General features: G+C 39.9%; 1 protein-coding gene across 7 annotated transcripts in view; it reads right to left on the bottom strand.

Moving 5' to 3' along the window:
- IMMT (inner membrane mitochondrial protein) overlaps positions 1-24,215 on the bottom strand; it is a 41,682-nt gene that overhangs the window by 4,322 nt on the left and 13,145 nt on the right. The window contains exons 2-7 of one of the 7 annotated variants that reach the window (XM_054547959.2): positions 19,086-19,159; positions 17,269-17,458; positions 11,523-11,634; positions 9,097-9,198; positions 8,640-8,735; positions 4,412-4,548 (exon numbers count right to left, since the gene is read on the bottom strand). In XM_054547959.2, coding sequence (XP_054403934.2) covers positions 4,412-4,548; positions 8,640-8,735; positions 9,097-9,198; positions 11,523-11,634; positions 17,269-17,458; positions 19,086-19,159 — 711 coding nt within the window. Of the gene's footprint in view, positions 1-4,411; positions 4,549-8,631; positions 8,736-9,096; positions 9,235-11,522; positions 11,635-17,268; positions 17,459-19,085; positions 19,160-24,215 lie in introns of those variants that run through there. The other 6 variants (XM_054547963.2, XM_054547957.2, XM_054547958.2 and 3 more) reach the window with 6 other exon arrangements.

The following is a 24,215-nucleotide window of genomic DNA, read 5'->3' as shown; positions in this document are numbered from 1 at the left end:
TGATAGGCCAACAAGATTGAACACAGAAACGTGTGACATTAAATTCAAAGGTAAAAATTTATATGCAATGTTTCTCCAGAGTAAGAACTCTTAATTTAAGGCTTATGTTCTTAATTTAAGGCTTATGATCTGCCCACGTCGGCCCCTCAGAGTGCTGGGATTACAGGCATGAGCTACTGCCCGGCCATATAAGCATTTTCTAAGGACAGTTTTGTTTGTTTGTTATTTTTTAAGATTCTCAAAAGGATGTACAAACCAAAATCAGAGTTTAAGGATAAATAGGAGGTTTACATATTTGTAGGGTCCTTATTCCTCCTAAATGTTACTCTAAAGAATTACTCTTCTTAATTTGTTACATATAAGTCAACTATTGTCAAAAACCTCCCTTGAGGTGACTCTTTATGGTATGTGAATTGTGTATTAAAAAAAAAAAAAAGTTTTGGCCAGGCACAGTGACTCACGCCTATAATCCCAGCACTTTGGGAGGCTGAGACAGGCAGATCACGAGGTCAAGAGATCGAGACCATCCTGACCAACATGGTGAAACCCCGTCACTATTAAAACTATAAAAATTAGCTGGGCATGGTGGTGGGTGCCTGTAATCCCACCTACTCGGGAGGCTGAGGCAGGAGAATTGCTTGAATATAGGAGGCGGAGGTTGCAGTGAGCCGAGATCACGCCACTGCACTCCAGCCTGGCGACAGAGAAAGACTACTTCTCAAAAAAAAGTCTTCCTTGAAAATCTTAGGCAGATCCAACATGTTTTTCTCCAGCTATGGAACTGATTGACACTTTTTTGAGCAGAGCTGGCTCATATTTAGGGAATATATAACATTAGGAAGAAAATTCTCTAACACTCTAATACCACTAAGTGCAGCAAGAGTCTCACACTATGAGAGTGTGCAAGGTACCCAGAACACTCAGGGCCTAGACAGGGTGCAGTGGCTCATGCCTGTAATCCCAGCACTGCAGCAGGATCGCCTAAGCCCAGTTGTTTGAGACCAGCCTGAACAACATAGTGAGACTCCATTTCAACAAAATAAAAAAAATAGCCAGGCGTAGTAGCTCATGCCTGTGGTCCCAGCTACTTGAGGGGCTGATGTGGGAGGATCATTTGAGCCTGGGATGAGGCCACAGTGAGCTGTAATCACACCACTGCACTCCAGCCTGGGTGACAGAGCAAGACCCTGTCTCAAAAACAAAAAATTATGTGAAATAATAAACAAGATCTAGTGGTAGAACTAATAAATACCCTATTAGTGATGAGCATACATAATATTCAAGAGATCTGCAAGTACTATAATGTGATCTGAAAACATCTGTGCTTTCTATTGGTGACATGGTCACAGTACTGCTAACATTACTGTGGTTTGTTGCCAATATTCATCGTTGAAGAAAATGGTTTTAAATTTCAATTTGAGGCTAGGGAAAATAAAGATGTTTCCCTCCTTCAAGTTCAATGAGCCCCTGAATTCTATCTACAGACTCAACTCCAGGTTAAGAGTCCATACATTTAGAAGAAATATTTGTACTTTTCTTCATGTATCGCTTTTTAAATGTTCTATGTAGCCGGGTGCAGTGGCTCACAACTGTAATCCCAGCAATTTGGGAGGCTGAGGTGAGCAGACCACCTGAGGTCAGGAGTTCAAGACCAGCCTGGCCAATATGGTGAAACCCTGTCTCTACTAAGATGGGTGTGGTGATGGGTGCCTGTAATCCCAGCTACTCGGGAGGCTGAGGTAGGAGAATCGCTCGAACCTGGGAGGCAGAGGTTGCAGTGAGCCGAGATCACGCTATTGCACTCCAGCCTGGGCAACAAAGCAAGACTCCATCTCCCAAAAAAAAAAAAAAAAAAAAAAAAGAATGTTCTATGTAAAATTTTGCAAAGTATATCTTACGATGTGAAAAATAAAGTTGATGTTTCAGTGAATTTCCACTTTAGTCTTTTTTTTTTTTTTTTTGAGATGGAGTTTCATTCTTGTTGCCCAGGCTGGAGTGCAATGGCTCGATCTTGGCTCACCACAACCTCCACCTCCCAGGTTCAAGCGATTCTCCTGCGTCAGTCTCCCGAGTAGCTGGGATTACAGGCATGAGCCACCATGCCCAGCTAATTTTATATTTTTAGTAGAAACGGGGTTTCTCCATGTTGGTCAGGCTGGTCTTGAACTCCTGACCTCAAATGATCCACCGGCCTCAGCCTCCCACAGTGCTGGGATTACAGGCATGAGCCACCGCGCCTGGCCCACTTTAGTCATCTTGAAAATAAAATACCTCTAGAATGTATACTGATTTGCGGCCAGGCATGGTGGCTTACGCCTATAATCCCAGCACTTTTGGGAGGCGGAGGCAGGTAGATCACTTGAGGTCATGAGTTTGAGACCAGCCTGGCCAAAATAGTGAAACCCTCTCTGTACGAAAAATACAAAAATTAGCCAGGTGTGGTGGTGGGCACCTGTAATTTCAGCTACTTGAGAGGCTAAGGCAGGAGAATTGCTTGAACCTGGGAGGCGGAGGTTGCAGTGAGCAGAGATCACGCCACTGCACTCCAGCCTGGTGACAGAGCAAGACTCTGTCTCAAAAAAAAAAAAAAAAAAAAAAAAAAAAGAATGGATGCTGATTTGGGCCACATGAACTGACCCAAATAGAATTACAAAGCATGTAAATGTCAATGACACATCTAGGGGCCAAAATTTATCACCCTTGTTGAAGGTACTCCTGCTTACAGAGGTCCAAGGAAAACCTACCCTGTAATAGACACAGATTCCCCTACAATCAAACTAAATCCTAGTATTACCAAATCCACCTCTTCACAAACACTGCTTTGTGAAAGTTATTCAGTATATATTAGAAATTACATGTGCACCTGTAGCTTCTTGTACTAGAAAAAACAAAAGCTGGAATTCATTCTTAACATTTCAAAATGTGTTCATACATTTTTCTATTTTGTACATTAGCTAATACTCTCACCTGTTAACTGCTACCATTAGATTGTAAAATCTTGACTGCAATAGATTTTACACTGTCTAATCACCATGTGCTACACATTATGTGCGCTGGGAAGATGAAATACCACCTTGTGTACCCTTATACCCAAGTAGTAACATGGCATTTAAAGCTTCTAATCTGTGTCCTTCTGAGGGATATTGGTCTACTTGGGTTTGAACCCAACACCCTCACATCACGCAACTTCTAGCCTTCCCATATTGGTAACCAGCAAATTAAATTTCCTAGGTGGTTTCCACTTTGCTGACTGAACTCTGATATTTAAGTATTTTTCTTGGACTTTAAATAAAATGGAATTTTCCTTAAATTGTCAAAGGTTGTAGTTTCTTGCTACTAACATCAGAGTAGACCAGTTAAACTCTTTTGTAATATAAGTACATATGACTGAAACAATGTAAAGTGTGTGTAAAATTTTTTTTAAAACTACAGTTATGACGGCAAAGTAACTTTACTGACCATGTATGATCCTGGTCCTTAAGATTAATAATTCATGTATTTTACTTTAGTTTACTCCTTAAATGATTTGGACTAGAGATACATTTATACATACTGAATAACTTAATGTAATTATAAAATAATTTATTAGGTCTCAGTATTAAATTTTGAAAAGTCAATGTTATTACTTCATTCTTTGAAGTGTTTAGCATAAATTAAATAATCATAAACATTTAAAATAGCAGGTGTTTCAGGGAACATGAGATCTCTCTGTATTATTTCTTAAAACTGCGTGCAAGTTTGAAAAGTATCTTAAAAAGTTTACCTATGGAAATAGCAATTTTAAAGCAAACAACAAAAATATTTAAGCACTATTAAAATATGAAAGCAAATCTGAACTAATTCTTGCGCTGCATCAGTGTTGTAAGATATAGTAAAGCACAATGTATAAAATTCATTCTAAAAAATTTAAAGGCTTTTTTCGATTTGTTTTTTAAAGATAATTACTCCAAGGCCAAGCATAGTGGCTCACGCCGCCTGTAATCCCAACATTTTGGGAGGCCGAGGCAGGTGGATCACTTGAGGTCAAGAGTTCCAGTCCAGCCTGGCCAAAATGGCAAACCCTGTCTCTACTAAAAGTACAAAAATTAGCCAGGTATGGTGGCGGGAGCCTGTAATCCCAGGTACTCGGGAGGCTGAGGCAGGCGAATCGCTTGAACCTGGGAGGTGGAGGTTGCAATGAGCCGAGATCACACCACTGGACTCCAGCCCCGGCGACAGGGCAAGACTCCGTCTCAAAACAATAACAAAAAAAGATTAATTATTCCAGACTATCTTCCCCTAGTGAGAGAAAGCCCATATCATACAGAAGAAAGCAGCCTGTTAAATATTACACTTCTCTCCACCCTCGATTTTTCTTTTTGTCCTCCAAGTCATGACAGCCAAAACACTTCTAATCATTCACTGGACTCACCTCAGAATTGTCCATGGCGGCTTTCAATATGTTGGAGTGTGCATTGACAGCCTGGACTGCAGCATTCTGAGCTGCAATAGCCTGCAGAGTGACACTTGCAGTTTGCCTCAGAGCATCTTCTAAGCTCTTGGCTAGAGCTTAAAAAAAAAAAAAAAAAAGAACAGTTAAAAAACAAATCCCTACCCCCATAAATGACTGTAAACTTCTGCTATTCTCCTATTTAGTCTTCCATTGCATTTCCCAAAAAATTTAAAAAGGAACAAAATACATGAGACTCAAATTTAGGGAATCAAAGTTTCACTTAAAAGTATGGTAAAGGCTGGGCGTGGTGGCTCATGCCTGTAATCCCAGCACTTTGGGAGGCCGAGGCGGGTGGATCACAAGGTCAGGAGTTTGAGACCAACCTGACCAATGTGGTGAAATCCCGTCTGTACTAAAAATACAAAAATTAGCCGGGCATGGTGGCGGGTGCCTGTAGTTCCAGCTACTCGGGAGGCTGAGGCAGGAGAATCTCCTGAACCCGGGAGGCGGAGCTTGCAGTGAGCCGAGATCACACCACTGCACTCCAGCCTGGGCGACAGAGTGAGACTCTCTCAAAAAAAAAAAAAAAAAAGTATGGTAAAATACTGATAATTTAGTCTGGATGATAAATCTATGAAGCTTTATTACACTTCTTTTTTTTTTTTTGAGACAGAGTCTCGCTCTGTCGCCCAGGCTAGAGTGCAGTGGCGCGATCTCTGCTCACTGCAAGCTCCGCCTCCTGGGTTCATGCCATTCTCTTGCCTCAGCCTCCCGAGTAGCTGGGACTACTGGTGCCTACCACCACGCCCAGCTAATTTTTTTGTATTTTTTAGTAGAGAGGGGGTTTCACCATGTTAGCCAGGATAGTCTCGATCTACTGACCTCATGATCCACCCGCCTTGGCCTCCCAAAGTGCTGGGATTACAGGTGTGAGCCACCGTGCCCGGTTTTTTGTTTTTTTTTTTTTTTTTGGAGACGGAGTCCCTCCCACTCTATCGCCCAGGCTGGAGTGCAGTGGCACCATCTCAGTTCACTGCAACCTCTGCCTCCCAGGTTCAGGCGATTCTCCTGCCTCAGCCTCCTGAGAAGCTGGGACTACAGGTGCCTGCCACCATGCTCGGCTAATTTTTTTGTATTTTTAGTAGAGACAAGGTTTCACCGTGTTAGCCAGGATGGTCTCGATCTCCTGACCTCGTGATCTGCCCACCTCAGCCTCTCAAAGTGCTGGGATTACAGGCGTGAGCCACTGTGCCCAGCCTACTTTTTCCTTTCTGTATATCTAAACTTTTTCAAAATAAAAAGTGTTTTTTTTTTTTTTTTCCAAAATTATTCAAAGAAGGGTAATGTATTTCAAATGGGAGAAACAAGATTTAGGATACTATAGCCCCTTTTACATATTGTGGCTATAAACTCAACAAATCCATCAGCTTTCTTCATTTTAAACAACAATCATAACAGGGAAAAAGAGGTGCCCATTTCATCCCCTTAGCAAGAAGGAATACTCATAGCAAAACACTAATGTTGACAAGATACAAGAAAACAGACAAGAGAAAGAAAAAGACAAATAAGAAAACAGGTCAAAAAATACAAAACAAAACCCAAAGGCAACTTGAAATGGACAGTGTTCTTCCACAAAAGGACTCAAGAAATAGCAGACACCAGTGTTCAAAAGGCTTCCACCTATTAAGATCACATTTCTATATGCTGTTTTGGGAATACCAAAAAGTAAAGCAAACAACAATTTTAGATAATTTACTAAAATGCAAAAATAAATGGTCATTTGAAGAAAGAAGGCTAGTAAGAACACTAATTTAATAATAAATGGGCCGGCGCAGTGGCTCACGCCTGTAATCCCAGCACTTTGGGAGGCCAAGGCAGGCGTATCACCTGAGGTCAGGAGTTTGAGACCAGGCTGGCCAACACTGTGAAACCCCGTCTCTACTAAAAATACAAAAATTATCCAGGCATGGTGGTGGGTGCCTATAATCCCAGCTACTCAGGAGGCTGAGGCAGGAAAATCGCTTGAACCTGGGAGTTGGAGGTTGCAGTGAGCTGATACTGCACCACTGCACTCCAGCCTGGGTGACAGAGTGAGACTCTGTCTCAAAACAAATAAATTAATTAAATAAATGATATCACATGACAAAAAATAAAATGTATTTGACAAGTGAGCAAAAGAAGCATAAACTAGCAATGAACAAATGGAAACTGATGAACTACAAATGGTACCTCTGCAAGAAAGATAAAAGAGGAAAACTAATAAGGAGAAAATAAAAAGAAATTGACAGAAGTGATAGAAGTGAAACGAGAGCAGGGGATACAAAGAGAGAAAGGGGCAAGGGAGAGAAACCGTGGTATTTGGATCCCATGACATGCACGAGTGAACAGTGGATATCAAGTACAGGTAGTTGTGAACCACTTTATGGAGGCACAGAAAGTGGGCTGCTGGGAGGCACCTGCTGCTTCCAGCCCTCTTCAGAGGTCTAGTCACTGTCCTTTGATCCTTGATAAATATTTCACATGCAAACGCATGTGTGTACATTTTTAAAGTCAAGTTTGAGGGGGAATTAAGAGGTGACAGATAAAATTCTGAAAATTTTCACTTTGCCCAAAATGAAAGATGAGAGGAACCAGGCAAGGAAAAGAACAGCTGGAACAGCAGACATCTCCATCTTACATTTATAACTTAATTTCAAGGTGCCCAAGTGATAAAGAGAGAAAAGTGAAAAGTGAAGAAAAAATAGGACTAAAAGAAAAAAGAAGTAGGAAAAAAGAAATATTTCACTTAGAAGTCATTTATTAAATATCCTCAAATATTTGTAACACAATCAGAAGAATACAAAAAATCAAAAACAAAAATCCAAATCCAAGTAGCAAAACTAATGCCATAGGCACAGAATGACACCTATGCTATTCTAAGAAACTTGGTTCCTCAGGGTAGGGCAGAACCAGCACATTACAAGGGAAACAGGAACAAAACAAATGACGAGGCGATCAAAAAACTATAAACAGCTGCCATGAGTACTTAACTCTCTGTCCAGCAAAAAGCTACATCCCACGACCTCCAGATACATCAACATATTATAGCACAGTACAAAAAATTATGTTACATGTGCTTTAAGACAGAAAAATAAATTGATAAGTATCTATTATCTTTTTTAAACCATCGAAAAATTTAAGAATCCTGACCTACCGAGGACAGCAAAAATAATAATAATGATAAAAAAAACTTGGCCAGGTGTGGTAGCTCATGCCTGTAATCCCAGCACTTTGGGAGGCCAAGGTGGGAGGATCTCTTGAGGCCAAGAGTCCAACACTACCCTGACCAACACAGTAAGAGCCCATCTCTTCAAAACAAACAGACAAAAAAACCATAAAACTGAAACTTAAAAAGGAATATGCTTGTTAGCTGGAAACCAGCGATGTGTAGAACATTCCATGCCCCACCAGTGTCAGATAAAAGCACTACTAGAGTCCAGAGGCTAGATGATAAAGCAGTGTAAGCCATTCTGACTCCAACAAATAAATTTACAATTATTAATAAACAATTATTTACAAGTATAAATTAACAATTATTAATAAGACTCTTAGGGCTGGGTACAAGGGCTCAGGCCTGTAATCCCAGCACTTTGGGAGTCCAAGGTGGGAGGATCACTTGAGCCCAGGAGTACGAGACCAGTCTAGGCAACTTAGTGAGATGCCTGTGTCTATAAAAAATGTTTAAAAAATTAGCTGGGTATGGTGGTACACGCCTGTAGTCCCAGCTACAGAGGAGGCTGAGGTGGGAGGACGGGTTTGGCCTGGGAGGTTGAGGCTCTAGTGAGCCATGACAGTGCCACCGCACTCCAGTCTGGGTGACAGAAAAGAACCTGTCTCAAAAAAATAAATAAAGGACTTTTAGGCAAGCTGCTAAAACATAAATAATCAATTTCTGTTTCCCAGAGTATAAAGAATCTTTAGCGCTAACATAATCTTTAGTATTATTTGGAGTTTTCACCAACTATACACTAAGAATAGCCTTTGTCACTTAGGTAAAAGAAGTTTAGATGAAATGAAGGTGATGAATAAAGCAATGCCATTAAAAAACAACAGCAGCAACAAAAGAAACCACAACTAGCTGATAGATGACAAACTTGTGCTGATAGTTTAAGAAGAGAGCAACTGGGAGATGACCCAAAATCCTTAAGAAGCTGTCTGGTTTACATACACTCAATTTTAACTTGTTCTTGTTTTTCCTGTTGTGCAAGGCGAGCTGCAACTTCTTCAGGTGGTCGCTCCCTTATAGAAGATGAGGATGCTTCTTCTTGCGCAAAAGTAAATAAGAGGAAATCAAATTTCAGCACAGAATTTTAACAGCTAACAGGATATAAAAAAAGCATCATTTGTACTGGCCAGTTACATCAGTGTAGGGCATTTTTGTGGTAAGAATTCTAAAACCATATCATTACTCTTAATGACTCCAAAATGAAGAAATAGGAATCAGCCTTTAATATTCTTGTTTAAAAAGATGCATTCAGACATTTAAATTTTAAAAATTTCCTAAGAAACTCTGAAGACCTGAACTCAGTGTAAATGTATACATAGTGTCTACGTGTTGCCTAGGCATTAAATAGTTCTGATGAGCATATCATGTATAAAAGAACAAATAGAAATAAGTAAATTACCTGAAAGCACAGGTGTGGGTTTTCCTTCACCAATTTCAGGGTGATCAGTTTTTAAAGACTCCTCAGGCTGAACCGCAGGGGCTGGGACCGACAGGGTATCACCTGCTGCAGAAATAATTTGAGCCGCTTCTGTAGGTGCTATAAACATATGTTACTCATGGTATTTATACTTTCCTGGGTTAACAGAGAAACACACAGAAATTTACCACCACCACCATCCACTTCACATCTGACTCCTTAAAGACACAAATATTTGTACTGCTACATGTTTGAATAACACACAAACAGGGGCACTGTCCACTGCATACATAAACTCACACAAAATGGACAATGGTTGGGAAAGAACAAAAGAAAGAAGTCTTGTCGGCATCCACCTCCATTTTAACCATCATTATTCCAGGCAAGGCTTCTAATAATAATATTAACACACAAGAAGGGGACATTTACACAGCATGGAAAGAGTAACAAAGGAAAAAGCGTGTTAATGAAGACAGACAAAAGAAAGCAACTAAACAAAGAATACTTTTTAATTGCTTTGAAGAGTGGTAGAAGACGTGTGAGCAGGAAAAAGATTACAGTTTTAAACAAAAAGATGAAAGGTCACAGTGATCAAGAACAGAACTGAGTTTATATATATATATATATATATTTTTTTTTTTTGCACACTTTGGGAGGCCAAGACCAACCTGGCCAACACAGCAAGACCCAAATCTCTATCAATCACTCAATCAATCTTTTGTGTGTGTAGTTTTTTTTTTTTTTGAGACAACGTCTCACTCTGTTGCCCAGGCTGGAGTATAGTGGCACTATCATGGCTCACTGCAACCTCGACCTCCCAGGAACAAGCAATCCTCCCACCTCAGCCTCTGGCACGTAGCTGGAACTATAGTGTGTACCATCACACCTGGCTAATTTTTAAATTTTTTTGTAGAGACAGGGTCTCCCCTCTCTTGCCCAGGCTGGTCTCAAACTCCTAGGCTCAAGTGATCCTCCCTCCTTGGCCTCCCAAAGTGCTGGGATTACAGGTGTGAGCCACTGTGCCCGGCCTTGGTTTTAAAGTAACAGTCAATTATCAATCCCCTGGCTCAGCATTCTCTTCCCATCCCACCCAGAATATGAAACAATTTTTTTTTTGTTTGAGACAGAGTCTTGCCCTGTCACCCAGGCTGGAGTGTAGGGGTGCAATCACAGCTCACTGCAGCCTCAACCTCCTGGGCTCAAGTGGTCCTCCCTCCCGAGTGCTGGGACTACAGGCATGCACCACCATCCCCAGCTAATTTTTAATTTTTCATAGAAACAGGATCTTGCTAAGTTGCCCAGGCTACTTTCAAACTCCTGGGCTTAGGTGATCCTCCCGCCTTGGCTTCCCAAAATGCGGGATTACAGGCATGAGCCCGTGCACCTGGCCTAAAATAAAATTCTTACAATGGCTTCCAAGGACTGCCACAATAAAATTTTGCTCCCTCTCTGACCTCATTTGCTCCTATTCTCCCCTTACTCAATTCACTCTAGCCTCATCTGCCCTTTGCTTGAATATGTCAAGCCTCTACACCAGTTAATCCTGTTGCCTGGATGCTTTCCCCACCATCCTTTTACATGACTTACCCCCCTTATCTCTTTCTAATCTTTGCTCAGATAACCCCTTCCAGGTAAGGTATTCTTTACACATTCCATTTAAAACTGCAGTATTCCCTCCCACAATGTCTGACATCCTATACGTTTTACTTGTTTATTCCCTCTCCTCACCCAATCAAGAAATATTAGCTGAAAAAAATTTTTAACTGTTTTGTTCATGGCTATTTCCCCAGTGCTTACAAGAATGTCTAGCACAGAAAAGACAGTAAATATCTGCTGAATTAAAGAAAGTCAGGTGATTTAATCAAGGACAGACGCAACAAAGGAGAAACATAAGAAGTTCAAATGTATACTGAACAGGTTAGAGTTCAACAGGCAAGTGCTGTAAATTAGGGTGGGGTGACTGGTAGTTTCTGAAGTCAAAAAATATCTGCAGGGACTAGAGCAAGACACTTTCATCACTAAGAAAGAAGAGAGGATAAAGAATTGGTGAAGAGGCCAGGCATGTTGGCTCACACCTATAATCCCAGCACTTTGGGAGGCCAAGGCGGGCAGATCACCTGAGAGCGGGAGTTTGAGACCAGCCTGACCAACATGGAGAAACTCCGCCTCTACTAAAAATAGAAAATTAGCCGGGCGTGCTGGCACATGCCTGTAATCCCAGCTACTCGGGAGTCCGAGGCAGGAGAATCGCTTGAACCTGGGAGGTGGAGGCTGCGGTGAGCCGAGATTGTGCCATTGCACTCCAGCCTGGGCAACAAGAGTGAAACTCCATCTCAAAAAAAAAAAAAAAAAGAATTGGTGAAGAGATTTACCTATAATTTTAAAAAGATGGTTCAAAATATAAGTACCTGTTGCTGAAGCTGGAGTATCTCCCTTTTGTTTTTGGAGTTGTGAGGCAGGCTGTTTAGATTCTTTCATTACTTCTGATACACTAGAGATTTTTAGTGGACCCGACTGAATCTTGGAAATAAAAAACATTTAACATTTCAGATATACTGCTGTTTTTTAAAAAGGTACAGTAATTTGCAGTATTTCAAATGCCAAGTCTTTCAGGCTTTTAACATAAGGTTATCAACACTTTGTAACATATGTATTTTATTAAACATAGTTGAGAGAAACCACCATTACTAGAAAAGTGCAGTTCAAAAATTTCATTCCAAATGACCAGCCCATATTTTAATAGTAACAAAGGTTTCTATTAGGGTGACCAATAAAGTCCATGACAGATGATCTTCTCATTAAACACCATTCCTTATACTTATACAGTATTAAGAAGACTATTATCATTTCTTTTCTAAATCAAATTATGATGTCTTCTGTATACATTCAGATAGAAGCAAATGATTATTAAAGGCTCTGAGTAAAAATACAAATGAATTTTGTTTCTTTGATCTCCAGGATTCATGCAATTGCACAATAAGATATATGATCAATTTGTAAGCAAGGCTTGCCTTCCTCTTTCCCAATTATTGCCTGCTCTAAGTTTAAGACACTGTTCATTTAAGACGGCTGCCAGATATGTGCCAGAGAAAATTACTTTTATTTTTATTTCCACTTATGTTATTCCACTTTTTGCCCTAACTTGGCAGTAGGACTCAGATATCCCTAATATGACTACTTAAACACAACAGAGATGGTTCTGAACTTAGTCACTACCAGAAACCAGAATTATTTCCATTTTCATTAAAATATTATTTTTGAATGATGAAGACTGTTTACTGTAACAAGCAAAATAATACCAAGATATATCAGTGGCTTTAACTTGCCTCTTCACTGCTCCTTTCCCTTTCCACTCTCTTAGGTAGCCACTGCTAATAGCCTGGAATCTATCCTTCTACTCCTGAGCAAAAGCTCAAGTATATACACATAAACAATGTTTCACTTCCTTAAACAAACCAAAATAGGTTATATTATACAAATTACCTTGTAACTTGCTCTGTTTTTCATTTAACACTATATCATGGACATTTTCAGGTCAAGAAATTCTTTTTAGTTGCATAATATCCTCATATAACTATTTCCCATAATTTGGTCAACTTCTCCTCTATAGTCATTCAAATTGTTTCCTGTTTTGTTTTGCTGCTACAAAGCAATGAACATCCATCCCTGTCCATTTAAATGAAAAGCACCGTAGTGTGACATCTATGGGATAGTTTTCAGAAGAGGAATTGCTGGGTCAAAGGGGTTGTATATTTTTAACAGATTACTTTCACTTAAGGTTCTAGTGATTCACATTCTCACAATTAAAGTGTGTGTGTGATCTATTTCCAAATTCAGTTGTTCTATTCCTCTAATTTCTTTTCCTGTGTCACAACCTTATTTTATTAAAGTAGCAGTATAAAAAAGTCTATCTAGAAAAGCACCCCTCCTCATCCCTTTTTCAAAATGTTCTTGAGTAGTCTTGTACATCATTAATTCCTCCATATAAATGTTAAAACTGTATTATCTGGTTCCTCACCATCTAGAAAAATTCATTCAAATTCTTACTAGATTTGTGTGTACAGACACACAATAAAAACATCATTTCTCTCTAATATATACATATACATTTCTCTCAAATATATATATGTATGTCATATATATTTGGTACTATCTTAATGTAATTTGGTACTATCTTAATATATATTTGGTACTATCTCGGTACTATCTTTAATGACATACATATATATTTGAGAGAAATGACATTTTTATGATATGAAGTTCTATCCAGGAATGTAACAGTTATAACCATTTAGGTAGGTGTTATTCCATGTCCATCAAAAAGATTTTATGCATGGACAGTAAATATAGAGACAATGTTATAACAAATCATGCTGCCACTAAAAAGTTACTATGAAATAAAATGCACAGCAACAAGCTGACACGATGTTTAACAGTAGAGAGTGCTTGAATAAATGGTAAAAAAAAAAAAAAAAAAAAATAGAAACACTAACTGCTATTGTAATTCAGAGGTGAGAAAATTAACTTAGATCTATACAGTGAAGGATGCAGCCCTTGAAGAGAACATTAATGAGCAAAGGAAAGGAAGTCATTCTGGGTAGGAGACCATCCTGAAAAAAGTTGTACAAATAGAAGGGATCTTAGATGAGTTCTCTCTTTAAGCATGGCCCTTGGAACAGTGCCTGCAACATAATAATCACTTGATTAACATTGGTTGAATAAATGAATAAATGGAAAGCAAAGACATATTTGTAATGAAGGGCAACTGGTGTACAGCTAAGGGCTTATGTGCAGGACCCAGAGATAAGGCTGCAAAGGTAAACAAGTGCCAGATTGCCAAGGGTATTGAATGTCAACTTAAAAGCTAGCAAAGACCACAAACTACAAAAATAAAGGAGCCCAATGGCCAGTTCCTAGGCTGACATTTAAGCACTACTGGCTTCATACTTATTCAGAAGGTAAGAAAGATTTCTCTAGTTTTTACATCCTGTGGTCTTCCATCTTTTAAACAATACGAAATATCTGGAAGTACATTAATAGGTGTTATCATGAAAATATCAGAGCACTTCTTTTAGAAGATTCTCTGGTATTAATATAAGGATGACCCAGATTCTGTTAGGAGGAGAGATCTAGGTAGGTAGAGACTGGGAGGAAGATGGGAAAGACTGTGTGTGCGCATGGAGAGCAACAGGCCTAGTTCAGAAGACAATTTGGATATGAAGTGATAAAGGTCAGAATAGGGGTACGGATAGTGGTAATGCAAGAAGAATATTAAACAAGATAGGATAGCTAACAAAATATGGGCAACCTGTGAAGAATCTACAAATTCTGGCCTAGCTACACCTGACAACTTGGTACTATCTTTAATACAAAAAAGCAAATAAGGAGCAGTGTAAGTGTGGAGGTGGTGTAGTACAAACATGCTGAGTTATTAAGTAGAAATATTCTCCAAGGTAGCTGAAGTGGAGTGAGGAGAGGCCAAGGCTATTTGGAGAGATAAAGGATTCATCTACAAAGAATGACATCTGAAGTCACAACAACTGAGAAAAGAACACTGCTCTGAATTTTTCAACCTTACTCCATGCTCCTAGAACAGCTTCCAGCTATTTCTCCTGGGTCACGCAGCTTAAAATAGATTCAAGATTTTAGAATAAATCCACAGGGTTCTGCTCCTTGACTTATGAAGCTGCAAAATTATCTCCCTCAGCCAGTATGGACATTTTAAAGTCCATAGGGAAGAATAAATGATGTGGGCGACTAGTCAAAAACATTGTGAAAAAGTATGGTCGGGGTGGGTTACAGGGAGGAAGTTAGATGACATTTATTTTTCCAAACGTTAACTTTGCTATAGGATGGGTCTCTAGATCATGTTAGATACTGGACAGTAAGTCCACCCAGTTTCTAAGAATAAACTGATCAGCCATGTCCAGCCTCCTAGCGTAAAGAAATGCCCAATACCAAAGAGCCAAAAATCCATGCTCTTTTACAGAATTTTTTTTTTTTTACAAGAAGCTGTGTGTGAATGAAGAAACATTTAAGATTAGAGTTTAAAAATTTTTTTAGGCTGGGCGCAGTGGCTCACACCTGTAATCCCACCATTTTGGGAGGCTGAGGCAGGCGGATCACCTGAGGTCAGGAGTTTAAGACCAGCCTGGCCAACATGGTGAAACCCCATCTCTACTAAAAAATGCAAAAATTAGCTAGGCATGGTGGCGCACACCTGTAGTCCCAGCTACTTGGGAGGCTGAAGCAGGAGAATTGCTAGAACCCAGGAGGCGGAAGTTGCAGTGATCCGAGATCGCGCCACTGCACTGCAGCCTGGGCGACAGAGCAAGACTCTATCTCAAAAGAAAAAAAAAAAAGAAAAAAATTTTAAGGCTGGTGAGAAAAAAAGGAATACACACAAAGTTACAGGAATAGTACAAGATATCCTGTCAACTAATCAGCATCTAGATGAAAATTCTGTGACTTTGTGTTATAGTCTAAAAGGAGCCATTACTAACCATAATATGTGGTTTTATGTCATGACCATTCTGCACTTGTTTTTATAGTGTTCTAAGTAAGAGCTTGATAGCTGCAACAGTATGGGATAATATATAGATGTCCCCCTCAGTCCATAGGGAAACCATGGTTACCTCTGCCCAAGTATCTCCTCCATTTACCCTTGTGTGCAGCACAGTTATTTTCTATGTGATACGTGCTGAGAGCACTTATGGGACTCCAAAAGAATTATCCATCTGTACCAGCTACTATGAGTTCAATTTAAAGAAAACTGGCGGCCAGGCGCGGTGGCTCATGCCTGTAATCCCAGCACTTTCGGAGGCAGAGACGGGCGGATCACGAGGTCAGGAGATCGCGATCATCCTGGCTAACACAGTGAAACCCCGTCTCTACTAAAAAAAAATACAAAAAATTAGCTAGGCGTGGTGGCAAGCGACTGTAGGCCCAGCTACTCAGGAGGCTGAGGCAGGAGAATGGCGTGAACCTGGGAGGCGGAGCTTGCAGTGAGCTGAGATCGGGCCACTGCACTCCAGCCTGCGCGACAGAGCAAGACTCTGTCTCAAAAAAAAAAAAAAAGAAAAGAAAACTGGCCAGGCACGGTGGCTCACATCTGTAATCCCAGCACTTTGGGAGGCCAAGGCAGGCGGATCACAGGTCAGGAGTTCAAGACCAGCCTGGCCAACATGGTAAAACCCCGTCTCTACTAAAAATACAAAAAATTAGCCGGGTGTGGTGGCGCACGCCTATAATTCCAGCTACTCGGAAGGCTGAGGCAGGAGAATCACTTGAACCCAGGAGGCGGAAGTTGCAGTGAACCGAGATCACACCACTGCACTCCAGTCTGGGCGACAGAGCAAGACTCCGTCTTGGAAAAAAAAAAGAAAACTAACATACATACATCTGGCAAGTTGCACTGTATACATACAAAACACAACTGGCTCTCCATATCTGTAGGTTCTACATCCATAGATTCAACCAACCACAGATTGAAAAAGTATATTTTTTAAAAAATTGCACCTGAGGCCAGGCAAGGTGGCTCATGCCTGTAATCCCAGCACTTTGGGAGGCTGAGGCGGGCAGATCACCTGAGGTCAGGAGTTCGAGACCAGTCTGGCCAACACGGTGAACCCCATCTCTACTAAAAACACAAACAATTAGCCGGGCATGGTGGCAATTGCCTATAATCCCAGCTACTCGGGAGGCTGAGGCAGGAGAACCACTTGAACCCAGGAGGCGGAGGTTGCAGTGAGCCGAGATCATACCACTACACTCCAGCCTGGTTAACAAGAGTGAAACTCTGTCTCAAAAAAACAAAAAAACTGCACCTGTACCAAACATGGACAGACTTTTTTTCTTGTCATCATTTCCTAAATAACACAGTATAACGAAAATTTAGACAGCATTTACATTGTGTTAGATATTACATCTAATCTAGAGATGATTTAAAGTATATGGGAGGGTATACATAGGTTATATGTAAACACTGTAACATTTTATATCTGAGACTTGAGCATCCATGGGATTTTTGTATCCATGGGAGGTCCTGAACCTCTCCTTCAAGAATACCAAAAGACAACTGTATTTTCAACATGAAAACAACTTGCTTTTAAAGCATTTCATTGGATAAATTGAAATATTGTTTAAAACTCTTACCGATTTCTTTGGCAATGGAACATTATAAGCTGCAGGACCAAGAACCATCTCGAAGAGTTTGTCTGAGTAAGGTATGGTTTTCTCTACACTTTCCCGGAAATGGGAATCCCATTTAGCATATAGGATAGTGCCACCAATACCTCCACCAACAAACAAAAGGCCAGCTCCAGCAATTTTGCCAGCAGTCAACCTAAGTGAAAGAAACAGGAAATACATTTATATTTCTTGGCTCTCCTATACCTATTTTCCTATACCAATGTAACCATCTCGAAGAACTCTAGCCTCTACTTATCTACCACTAATTCAGATCATAGCAGTCAAGTTTACCACCATATCTGCACATCACCTTTTCCTGATTTGTTTATAACATGTTGCCACCAAAAATAGTATTTATTCATTTTAGGAGGCCTAGGTGGAAGGGTTGCTTGAGCCCAGGAGTTCAAAACCACCCTAGGCACCATAGTAAGGCCCCATCTCTACCCACCACTCCCTGCCAAAAAAATTAGCCAGGTGTAGTAGCACGTGCCCCAGCTACTCAGGAGGCTGAGGTAGGAGGAATGCTTAAGACTGGGAGATCAAGGCTGCAGTGAGCCATGATCATGCCATTGCACTCCAGCCTGGAGCAACAAAACAAGACCTTGTCTCAAAAAAATAAATTAATTAATTAAAAAAAGTATGAATAACTAAAAAATTTTTTTAAATACAATATCTGGGAATCCACCCCTTAACATGTTCACAATCATGAGATTCTCTCTGAACCCAAACAAGAACTATCACTAACTTTCAAGGCTCCTCTTCCTCAAGCAAACATTCTATAAACACAATAAACTCTTTTTTTTTTTATTTTTCTTGAGACAAAGTCTTGCTCTTGTCCCTCAGGCTGAAGCGCGATGGCACGATATTGGCTCACTGCAACCTCCACCTCCCGGGTTCAAGTGATTCTCCTGCCTCAGCCTCCCGAGTAGCTGGGATTACAGGCATGCACCATTACGCCCAGCTAATTTTTTTTATTTTTAGTAGAGATGGGGTTTCACCATGTTGGCCAGGCTGGTCTCAAACTCCTGACCTCAGGAGATCCGCCCTCCTCAGCCTCCCAAAGTGCTGGGATTACAAGCGTGAGCCACCACGCCCGGCCTAAACACAATAAACTCTTTACAAAAGATAATAAAATACCAGCCAGGCGTGGTGGCTCACACCTGTAATGCCCGCATTTTGAGAGGCCGAGGCGGACGGATCACCTGAGGTCAGAAGTTCGAGACCAGCCTGGCCAACGTGGCGAAACCCCGTCTCTACTAAAAATACAAAAATTAGTTGGGCATGGTGACATGCGCCTGTAGTCCCAGCTACAGGGGAGGCTGAGGCAGAAAAATCGCTTGAACCCGGGAGGTGGAGGTTGCAGTGACCCAAGATCGAGCCACTGCACTCCAGCCTGGGCAACAGAGCGAGACTCTGTCTTTAAAAAAAAGAAAAAAAAATAGATAATAAAATGCCAAATAAATTTAACACTTATTTAAGTTACAACATGCTGAGTTCTGGATATAAATCTATTTGCCGTAGAATGGAAGATTGCACATGCAAGGAGGGCTCTGCCTCGGATGCCATCCAATTACCAAAGAGCCAAAAGGTACATTATTAACAAATTTTTACCTACAAACAATGCTCCAGAAGGTACCCCAACAATGTTACAGCAAAGCTTCGGTGTATGTACCCCTTTAAAAAAAAAAGGTTTAGACAGCTATTCCCATATTCAAGGAAAACACACACTCCCTTAGCAGCACACGGTGAAAAGCCTGGTTATAGGGAGACATACTACATACCCAGAGCTGCCTGAAGTAGAGTATCTGCGGCATGGTCGCAATGGACGGAGGACAAACTTCCCACAGAGACAACTCTAAAGAAGGAAAACACATCACAACCAATACAGTTAAAGGAAACTGGTAAGCTTTTAGGGTTGGTAATACAGAAATAATACTTTTATTAAAAATGTCTTCATTAAACAAAAAATTACTTTTTTTCAGAAGTCAATTTATCATGAACCATATTTATAGATTCCTAAAAGCAGTGATGCTTCTTACATCCCAAGGCTCACATAAAATTACTTTTAATATTAAAAAAATTAGCAGACTATGATCAATTAGCACCTTTAAGTAAGTCTTAAGTATGCTAATTATTTCTTGAATACAATTGGTATTTGCTATATGTTTTCTTAATTGGCAAAAAAAAATATCTATTTTTACTTTATAAGCTTAGTTTAGACATCTGAAAAATCACCCACAAAGTCTAGCTAAAAACATGGCGTTACAGGATACACACTCAAGGGACAGATCTAACCTTAGCTAACTGATCCAGAAAACCAGGTTTCTCATCTCTAAGGTAACTATGCAGCTGGTCAACTCCTAGAGGCATTCATTTAAAAGCTAATTTTTGGTTTATCTTAGCATATTGTTAGTCTAAAAGCCAACCATTTTAAGAAAAACATTTTAATTAATGTTGTAAATGCTCAAGTACACCTGTCCCCATATAACTAGTCTATCCTTACATAAAAACAAATTATCAGGGATATATGGTTTGTGATTGGTTTTAATAAGAGTAAAACACACCTAAATATTTCTTAATAATATGTGGATCCCCTAAATTAAGCAAATGAACAAGCATCTAAATACTATTGGGGAAGGTTTTCATAAACTTTAAACCATTCATACCTATCAATTTGAAAATTTACACTAATCAAATCCATAAAAGTATCTTTTTTAAAAAACTAGGAAAAATCAAACTGCAACAAGAGGAAAAATGCTTTTTCTAGGTTCTTTAATGAAATTGTATTTAACGAATATCAGAATAACACAAACTTCCTTTTAAAAGTATCTATAGTTTTAGGAAAATATATCACATGATCATAGGACACATGAAATTACTCTAGAGTTATTATAATTTACACTCTACTGGCCAAAGCCTAGAGGTAAACAGCTAACTAATGCAGTAATACAGTTTGAAAAACAAAAAACAATCAGATGTTTTAAAATATGTACAGCAGATACAACTGGTATTAAAAAGTATTTCAATTACTGACATGGTGGCTCATGCCTGTAATCCCAGCACTTTGGGAGGCTGGCGAGGGTGGGCGGCGCGGGGGGGATTGCTTGAGCCCAGGACGTCAAAACCAGCCTTGGCAACATGGCAAAACTCCATCTCTACTACAAATACAAAAATTAGCCGGGTTTGGTGGCATGCGCCTATAGTCCCAGCTACTTGGGAGGCTGAGGCATGAGAATCACTTGAGCCCGGGAGGTGGAGGTTGCAGTGAGCCAAGACTGTGTCACACCACTCCAGCCTGGGCAATAGAATGAGACCCTGTCCCCTCCACTCCCCTTAAAAAAAAACAAAACATTGATTTTGTATCCTGAGACTTTGCTGAAGTCGCTTATCAGCTTAAGGAGATTTTGGGCTGAGACAATGGGGTTTTATAGATATACAATCATGTCGTCTGCAAACAGGGACAATTTGACTTCCTCTTTTCCTAATTGAATACCCTTTATTTCCTTCTCCTGCCTGATTGCCCTGGCCAGAACTTCCAACACTATGTTGAATAGGAGTGGTGAGAGAGGGCATCCCTGTCTTGTGCCAGTTTTCAAAGGGAATGCTTCCAGTTTTTGCTCATTCAGTATGATATTGGCTGTGGGTTTGTCATAGATAGCTCTTATTATTTTGAGATATGTCCCATCAATACCTAATTTATTGAGAGTTTTTCAAAAAGTGGGCAAAGGATATGAACAGACACTTCTCAAAAGAAGACATTTATGCAGCCAGAAGACACATGAAAAAATGCTCATCATCACTGGCCATCAGAGAAATGCAAATCAAAACCACAATGAGATACCATCTCACACCAGTTAGAATGGCAATCATTAAAAAGTCAGGAAACAACAGGTGCAACTCTTGGTGGGACTGTAAACTAGTTCAACCACTGTGGAAGTCAGTGTGGTGATTCCTCAGGGATCTAGAACTAGAAATACCATTTGACCCAGCCATCCCATTACTGGGTATATACCCAAAGGACTATAAATCATGCTGCTATAAAGACACATGCACATGTATGTTTATTGCGGCACTATTCACAATAGCAAAGACTTGGAACCAACCCAAATGTCCAACAATGATAGACTGGATTAAGAAAATGTGGCACATATACACCATGGAATACTATGCAGCCATAAAAAATGATGAGTTCATGTCCTTTGTAGGGACATGGATGAAATTGGAAATCATCATTCTCAGTAAACTATTGCAAGGACAAAAAACCAAACACCGCATGTTCTCACTCATAGATGGGAATTGAACAATGAGAACACATGGACACAGGAAGGGGAACATCACACTCTGGGGACTGTTGTGGGGTGGGCGGCGGGGAGGGATAGCATTAGGAGATATACCTAATGCTAAATAGCGAGTTAATGGGTGCAGAACACCAGCATGGCACATGTATACATATGTAACTAACCTGCACGTTGTGCACATGTACCCTAAAACTTAAAGTATAATAATAACTAAAAAAAAAAACACACAAAAAAAACCCCCAGTATTTCAATTATCACCTACCCTGTAGAATTCCCAACATTTTTGAACCATTTTTAATAGAAAAGGGTGTTTTCCTTCTATTCTGTAAAGTAGTATGAAATTGTAAACAGAAATGCATCTATTTTTACATGTCAACAATTCCATTTTTGTGATTTAGGGAGAAAATATTAAGAGGCCACTGAAGTTGTATTATATTTAAGGTTGCATTTTTTATCTGTCTAGGTATAAATAGGTATTCAGGTAAAAAGTTAAGGCACTGTCAACAGTGGATAATTAGCTAACTGGAGTATCAAGCAGCAAGCACAATGGATAACTGACTCCAGGAAATCAGGGACAAATTTAATACTAGAGTTTGAGACTACCCAAAGTCACATCAGTTTTTCTTTAAATAATTTTTTTTGTTGTTTGTAGAGACCGGGTCTTGCTATGTTGACCAGGCTGGTCTCGAACTCCTGGTCTCAACCTATTCTCCTGCCACGGCCTCCCAAGTTGTTGGAATTACAGGCATGAACAACCACGCCCAGCATCAGTATTTTTAAATGTTTCTTTATCTACCTTCTATTTTCTTTTATCTTGACTCTCCATCCTCCCTTTGACAGAATGTATTTTGACTATAAGTTAAAAGCTCCTAATACTAAATAAATTTAAAATCTGAGGTTTTAAATAATAATTTTAAAAGTTTAAATATGCATAGAGTAAAATCTCCCTCATACTTCTTTCCCCAGCCACCCCATGCTTGCCATAGGCAACTGACACTGTCAGTTTCTTATTTATCCAGAGACATTTTGTGTATATTTATTCAAATATGCATATTCTCCTGACTTTCCCCACCTTTACACAAATGATACCATAATATACACGCAGTTCTCTATTAAAGTTCAAGGATATATATTTTAAATCACTGTATATCAGTACGTGAAAAGCTTCCCAAGGGATTTCATGATTTGGTATTCCATTGTTACTTAATGTTTAATTGTTAACCAGCCCCTATTGAGGGACACTGAGGTTTTTTCTAAATTTTTGTTAAAATAAATAATGCTACCTGAGTAACACTGTATACACAATTTTGGGTCTATTCTTAAAAGTAAAATTTGCCATGTTGATTAATACTGCCAAATTAGCCAAACTGCCCTCTAGTAATATGAAAGTATGTTTTCCCACATTTTCTCCAACACACTGTATTGTATCATTTTTTTTAATCATTGACAATCTGAGGGGTGAAAATACAGAAATAGAGTGTTTCAAGCATATAAATTTTTTTTTTAAAGAGACTGAGTCTCGCTCTGTTGCCAAGGTTGTGGAATGCAGTGGTATGATCATAACTCACTGTAACCTCTAACCCCTGGGCTCAAGTGATCCTCCAGCCTCAGCCCCCGAGTAGCTGGGACTACAGGCACATGCCCACCATACCCAGCTAATATTTTTGTTCTTGTTTTTTATAGAGCCAGGTCTGCTATGTTACCCAAGCTGGTTTTGAACTCCTGGCCTCAAGCAATCCTCCTACCTTGGCATCTCAAAGCACTGAGTAATTTTTATTTACATAATTTATATTATTAATACATGTTTATTATTGTTAATATAAGATAATAATTATAATTACACTGCCATTTAATACCACTAAGTTTAGGGTGGTCTGTTACACAGCTACAGATACCAAACACATGTTTATACCTAGAAGAGGTGTGCTACTGCAACAAAACATAAACACGAGGTCATGATTTTGGGACTGGCGTTGGGGGCGGCAGAAGCTGGAAGAACCTTGAAGACACTGTTAGCAGAAGCCTAACGGCCTTCACAGAGCCTATTGGTGAGGGATTAAAGCAAAAAAAAAAAAGAAAAGGTTTTTGGAAACTGGAGGAAAAGATATTCTTGTTATGTAGTGACAGAAGTTTATCAAACCTGTCATCTGTAATGACAGACATGGAAAATAGAAAATTAAGTATAGCTATAGCTACACCTAATGAACTGATGTACTTGGCTAAAGAGTTCCAAGTAGGCCGGGCACGGTGGCTTACGCCTGTAATCCCAGCACTTTGGGAGGCCGAGGCGGGCGGATCACAAGGTCAGGAGATTGAGACCATCCTGGTGAAATGGTGAAACCCCGTCTCTACTAAAAATACAGAAAATTAGCCGGGCGTGGCAGTGTGCGCCTGTAGTCCCAGCTACTCGGGAGGCTGAGGCAGGAGGATGGCGTGAACCCAGGAGGCAGAGCTTGCAGTGAGCCAAGATCGCGCCAGCCTGGGTGACAAAGCCAGACTCTGTCTTAAAAAAAAAAAAAAAAAAAAAAAAAAAAAAAGAGTTCCAAGTATAGTGTTCATCGCAAGTGCTAACTGGTTTCTTTTAGCTGAGTATGATAAAGACAGAGATGAGCA

The sequence above is a fragment of the Pongo abelii genome, chromosome 12, assembly GCF_028885655.2.
Source record: "Pongo abelii isolate AG06213 chromosome 12, NHGRI_mPonAbe1-v2.0_pri, whole genome shotgun sequence".
Classification (NCBI taxonomy): domain Eukaryota; kingdom Metazoa; phylum Chordata; class Mammalia; order Primates; family Hominidae; genus Pongo; species Pongo abelii.
This window is presented reverse-complemented; position numbering and strand designations above follow the sequence as displayed.